The following is a 6,471-nucleotide window of genomic DNA, read 5'->3' as shown; positions in this document are numbered from 1 at the left end:
TTCCAGTCCAGCGTGGATGTCGCCAGGGAAACCCTGTTTCTCAATACATTTTTCTTCTCTGTGCAGAAATTTTAGCCATTCTTATTAAACAAAATCATGATATAAAGAGTATTGTTGTAAATAATAAGGAACACAAATTATCTCAATTTGCTGATGATACTTCTCTTGCCCTTGATGGTTCTGCAGGTTCTTTGTATGCTGCGCTTGATACATTAGAATTATACGGAATTTTTAAAAAAAAAAAAAATATTTAGATCAAATGTAGCATACTTCCCCCCCCTTTTTTTTTTATCCATATAAAGTGTGTAAAAATTTGCAAAAATTGATGTATTGTTGATGTAAGTATGAGTGAAGTGCAAAAGTGGGTGGGTGTGAAAAATTTTCTGTGCAATTTTGATAAATGTAGTTGATGGTTGTGTTAAAAGCATGGAAATAAAGCATTAAAAAAAATTATCCAACGAATTTTCCAAAAACTAAGATACACTGTATTATAAATACAAGTGACTTACGACTAAATTAAATGAAGTAAGGTCAACAGATTGAATACTGGTGACTTACGGTTAAAATAAATGAAGTAAAGACAACAGATTCATTTTAAAACTACACACTGTAACCCCCACCCCCACTCTTTTCCCAGAATATTTAAAGATTTCACAGATTTTCATATGATGGTTTGTTGCTGGACCTCAGATATGCATATTCTATTTAAAGACTACAAAAAAAAATGTATATGTATAAATTACAAAATACGTTTTCTCTGAAAATCTTGCAGTTGTTGCTCATTTCATATGATGACTTTAACTTTTCTATCATCATTTCCCCTCACTTATGTAGCAATATACCTTCATATCCTGCATGCGGAGTTATTGTATCCCACTTGATTAGATACGCAAGAGCATGAGAGCATGGTCTACGTATGAAAATTTCTGAGACGAGGTTTAGAGGGGTAATACGGAAAATATGTGAGGTCCTTGAAAAAATGCATATTGGGTTTCTCTTACGCCTCCCTCAAAAGGTAATGTATTTTTTTTCAAGGACCCCACATACTTCAGAAGCTGGAGAAAAGCAGAATATATAGTACAAACTCAAACTTACCCACATTTGATGTGGCATGAAAATATTCAATAAACGTTACTTTTAAAACAGTATTTTGTTACATTGGGCCTACTAAGATATTGGTGTATGACAAAAAGGGTTAATCGTTAACAACTTTTAATATACATGTAATTACAACATGTAACAAATAGAACATTGTAAAAATTATCAATGATTAAGTACCCCTCTATATCGAGAAAGACTGACAACCATTTCAAAAGGACTTACGTTATTTGTACGTCAGAGATGTGTTGTCAATTTTATTAAAATTAGTCATATGTAGTACTTGTAGAAATTTTTTTTAAATCAGTTGTCTTAAAAACTTTAATAAAAAAACAGGTCAAACGATCTCAAACCTGAGTATCGTTTTATTTTTACCTTTAGTTGAGTTCATAAAAAAAAGAACTTGTAGATCATATAAGAAAAGTTTATTAAAAAAATATTGTTTTATATATCAATTATCACAATAAGTAGGAATAAGATATTTTCAAAAAACATATAAGAAATTCTTAATTTTGCTTCATTTCTCTTCATTATATGAACCATGTGTTTTATTTTTATTCGATGTCAATAGATAAGATTTGAAATAAAAGTTTGCTAGCAAAACTGTCTGTAGTTTTCAAGTTATTCATGTCAACTAAAAAGATAGTAGCTAGCGCTCGAAAATTTCAAGAAATCGTCATTTCAGTATTATCTTGATGGTTGAATGTCGACTTCAATTACGTAAAATTGAGATCGACTGCCAACGTAAAGAAACATGATGTCTGACCTTTGGATTGTAAATAAAATAAATGATGGGGTTGACTGAAAAGTTAAAAAGCCAAATAAATCGTGCAAAAATCTGAATCGCTTTGCTTTCACGTTCGCTGAGCACTTTGAAAAAGTTTAGAGAAAATGTAATGGGGAATATGATAGCAGAAAAAATGTAAATGACCATAATGATAAAAATCATCGTACACATCCTTCGAACGTACTGACTCATTCTGCATCTACTAATAGACGTCCTTAATTTGTAAATTTTTGTCACATGAAAAAGAAGTATAAAGATACATGGAACAAAAAGAAGATAACTCTTGAATACCAGTACTACAACGGCTATCTTGCTTCTTGCCACGTGAAATCTCGCAACATAATAAATAACTCCAAACATCACGCTGAAAATCCACATTAAAATTGATGACGTCAGTACATGACGTTTGCTGATCATTTTTGATCGATGAGGCATAGCTATCAAATAATACCTCAATCCAAACAATAGCACTACGTGTGATGCTGACGCATGCGCTGTTGTGTAGATGACCGTCATAAAAATATATCCATAATTATCGACACGATATCTGTTGATCGATGCAAGAATCAGGTGACATAGATATTGGATCAGAGACGCAAAATCCGCAAATGCTAAGGTTCCTATGACCATGTAGGTAGGTTTATGAAATTGTCTAAAATGAATAACGATCCCAGTTGTTGTCAGGTTGGCCAGAACTCCAAACACTGTTATGATAACTATAATTACTAGCAATGACGTATCTTCCGCCTCTAAGTGAACAGGAACAATGAAACCGGTCTCAGCTTCAGTAATCGGCTCCTGCATTTGTGATTCTGTCGTTGTAAGGGAATTATTAAACTTTGATCCCCCCGCTGTCTGAAAGATCAATTAAACAGTTTAAGTTGTTAAAATACTGAAAATCCTTTAAATCTAAGCATACTAAGAGTTATAAAACATTTCCGTTAAATATTTTTCTTATATACCAACTGTGTAAAACTCAATTTTACTGTAGATTTTACGCAATCACGTGACAGTGTGATCCAACTTTCTGAATCATCACTGTGGTTTTCTGAATCCATATTACAACTCTCTAAAACTGATGCCCTTGCTAGACAACAATTAATCTGACGTCACTTTTCTTGTGTTTAATACATTAAAATTGAAAAATAAACCCAGCAATATGCCCTGTTTAATAGATGAAAAGTTTATAATTGGTCTCAGAAGTTTATTTTGTTATACATTGTATTTGCTTATTATAGAGGGATATGCATCATTATATACCGTATGTAATAGCAAAGTGATCCAAAGAGAAGTTTCACTTCTCTTAGACTTTCGCGGATCAAAATGATGATTTGTCACTGTCAATTCAATGAGATACAATCCTTCGGATCGAGTTACTTTTATGATAATGATTATATATGTAATACATTGGAAAAAGGCTACAAGCTGGAGTGGAACTTCGGAATTTCCAAGAGAGAAAGAGAGAGAATAAAACTTTAACCTTACTCATAAATTTTAAATGTATTTTTTTGTGACAAGACCTTCTATTGGATATTTACAACTTTGACGTTTTGACCTTTGATATTGGCCTACTTTTTAAAAAGTTAACCTTGGCAATATCTTTTGAACGGTTGGTGCTAGGGCTTTTATTAATCACATATGTACTCTTTGTGACAAGATACTAGTATTCAATAGGACAACTAAAACTTTCACCTTTTGACTTTTACCTTTGAGATTGACCTTCTCTTAGAAACTTTGACTCTTTGACCTCAGAATTTGACCTTTTTAAAAGCTTCAACTTTGGCAATAACTTGTGAACGTTAAGGGCTTTTCATATGTTATCTTTGTTACAAGGTCCTTCTTATAAACCAACAACCTTGACCCTTTGACTTTGGCCCTAGAGTTTGACCTACCATTAAGAAAAGTCAACTTTAACTTTTTAACAAGTATTGCTAGGGTTTCATATTAATTATTTCATTTTTGTTTAAATTTTTTTTCTTTTGAGAAGGTCTTACTTTCGGATATCAGTTTAACATGTTTGATAAATTTGCATTTTAGAAAATTTTACCTTCGCTATGCTGCCATACGGGTTTTCTTTTAGTGTTAAAATAATTGGGAATCGATATGAATTTTAGTTGCATAGATTATAAGTATGCTGGATTGGCACACATTCTTCAAGCATAGTATTCATATAAACAGAGGTAAGATTGTTGTGTATTTTATACATCAGTGTGAGCTTATCATTTTTCCTCTTGAACTTAAAGTTTCTCACCCAACTCATTATATAGATTTCTTTTGATGTGTTACACCTAATGTTTGAAATTATTATTGCAGCTTCCACCTACACACTATCCCATACCACATCCCAACAAATGATAAGTATGTTAAAGGGATCCCTCTTAATTTATATTTTAGTGTTGCCGACATGTTTAGTCCTAAACAAACTCTTTCATAGATTGTTGTTATATGTTCAGAATAACCCCCATTAAGGGGCAATATCCCTCTGCTCCAAATTTCACGACTCATTGATTTTTAGCAACAACTATAGCATTAAATTCAAATGGAAAATAGTTTGAAGTATGAAGCGTTGCTTACTTTTTCAGAAATGAATAATATGTCAAACCATGATGTGAAGAAAATTTGATATGGTAAACAGAAAGATCAATTATTTTTTATCTCACAATTAAATAAGAAATATGAGGTATATATAAAAATAATATTTACTCTCATACCTATCTAACTCCCATTAGAAAACATACTGAAGCGCTGCTTTTTAAATCAGAATAACAAATTGTTTTCTGTGCATGTAAAATAACACGCATCCATAAACAGGAGTTATCGTTCCATTATCGCCCTTGACAATATTTTTCAATGAAACAAAATATTAATCAAATGTTTATAAACAATACTGCATCTGAAATTTCTGTACAATTGAAAGAACTATACTTTAAGAGATAGAGATTTTTCAATTTACACCGTTTAAAGGAACTGAGTATAAATGTTTTAAGTAAACTATTATAAATAATTAATCAATATACTAGCAATAGAAACTAGATATCAACACTTGTACCATAGAATAGGTTTGATTGAGTTGACTATAAAATTGTCTTTCTGAAGGAAACTTGTAAACTCTGATATGACAACTCACTGAATTTCATGACAAAATGTCTGAAGAAAGTTATCTCTCTTATTAGAAGAGTTATCTCTCTTATCAGAGGGATATTCCACCTTAAACTGAAATGTCAGTCCATGGTGACAATAACTTTGATTCTGGGAAATTATATTCATTGTGTTCCCCAATGAAATTTTGTGTGTAGTCTATGAGTCCTAGTAAAATTGACATTTATGGTCTTTTTAGGGTCAAATTAAAGTAGTCATGAATGATATCACTGCCTTATTTTTTCAAGGTCAGTAGTAAGGGATAATGCTTAGATAACTGTCGGCATCAGTACTAACAAACAAGGATGTGTCATCCGCAAACAGTCTTATTCGAAAGAATTTGGAAAAATTCTCATATATTTCGCAGATTTTTTAAATTTATTTCGAGCTTTTGTTTATATATTTCACTTTTATATACATGTACATATATCGATGTTTTGTTTATATATTTGGTATTTCCTTTATATATATGGAGGTTTTTTGGTGTTACTATTTCACAATTCCTTTATATATTGAGTTTTAATATTGTTCTTCCTTTATATATATACAAGTTGGCACTAATGGGTTTCGGTACATAGGTGATCTTTAGCGCCTTGTTATATACAATATTTGTCACCTGCTGTGCCTTGGCGAAAAATCTAGACACATATAAATCAATTCCACTTTGATACCGGAGAAAAAAATTTTTAATCCGCCCTATCAAAAAAAAAAAAAAAAAAAATTGGCATCAATCCGCTAATTTCATGCAGCGAACTCGAGAAATATAAAGATAACACAAAATTGGAAATTTCTTCAATATAAATTGTCAAAAAGAGAATGAAGATTTCCGAAGTTTTTTTATTCTTTAAAAAACAAAATCAAGATAAACGGAAAACAATTGTCGTCATAAACAAGGACTAGTATTTTTAGAAGCACTTAACACAAACTGGAATCTAAAAACTACCACAGTATCTGAACCCAAAATGTTTAAACTGCCTAGCTGAGCTTATGGACGACGACGTAAGTTTCTTAACTAGAAACAAAAACTTCAATCAAATATGAAAATTTAAAAAATGTATACTTCTTATCAAAAATAGCTTAAAACATTTACAGCACTCTGTTTGATAGTCAATGCAGCATTAGGAAATAACAACTCATTATACATGTTATAAAAAATTATATCGCAACGCGAGATGCCAATATTGTCCCTATAAACTTACATGTACATATTAAAGAGACACTGTGACGCACACAGGGAAAAATTTACAAAACAAATGTAGAATTTTTGAATGACCCTTGTTAATTTTGTTCAATTCCTAAAAGTTTTGGGTTTCAGAGCCTTAAAATTCTATTTTTATGGGGAAAATAAAATATTTAAGATTTACATTTGAAATTTCGCCATCACCTGTGAAGTTTGTTCTCACTCCACTTTACACAGGACAAAGCAAATTTAAATTCATACATGTTTA

The 6,471-nt window shown here is 31.2% G+C and overlaps 1 protein-coding gene across 3 annotated transcripts in view; it reads right to left on the bottom strand.

Annotated features, from left to right (window-relative positions):
* Positions 1–559: 559 nt before the first annotated feature.
* Positions 560–6,471, bottom strand: part of LOC134248152 (cannabinoid receptor 2-like) — a 14,499-nt gene continuing 8,587 nt past the window's right edge. For 2 of the 3 annotated variants that reach the window (XM_062730563.1, XM_062730562.1), the window contains exon 3: positions 1,533–2,740. In XM_062730563.1, the coding sequence (XP_062586547.1) occupies positions 1,811–2,740 (930 nt within the window). In that variant the 3' untranslated portion in view covers positions 1,533–1,810. Of the gene's footprint in view, positions 2,741–6,471 lie in introns of all 3 variants that reach the window. The other variant, XR_009987989.1, reaches the window with a different exon arrangement.

This window comes from Saccostrea cucullata, unplaced genomic scaffold, assembly GCF_032062105.1.
Source record: "Saccostrea cucullata isolate Sc308-1 unplaced genomic scaffold, CSIRO_AGI_Scuc_v1 ctg1130, whole genome shotgun sequence".
In the NCBI taxonomy this organism is placed as follows: Eukaryota; Metazoa; Mollusca; class Bivalvia; order Ostreida; family Ostreidae; genus Saccostrea; species Saccostrea cuccullata.
This window is presented reverse-complemented; position numbering and strand designations above follow the sequence as displayed.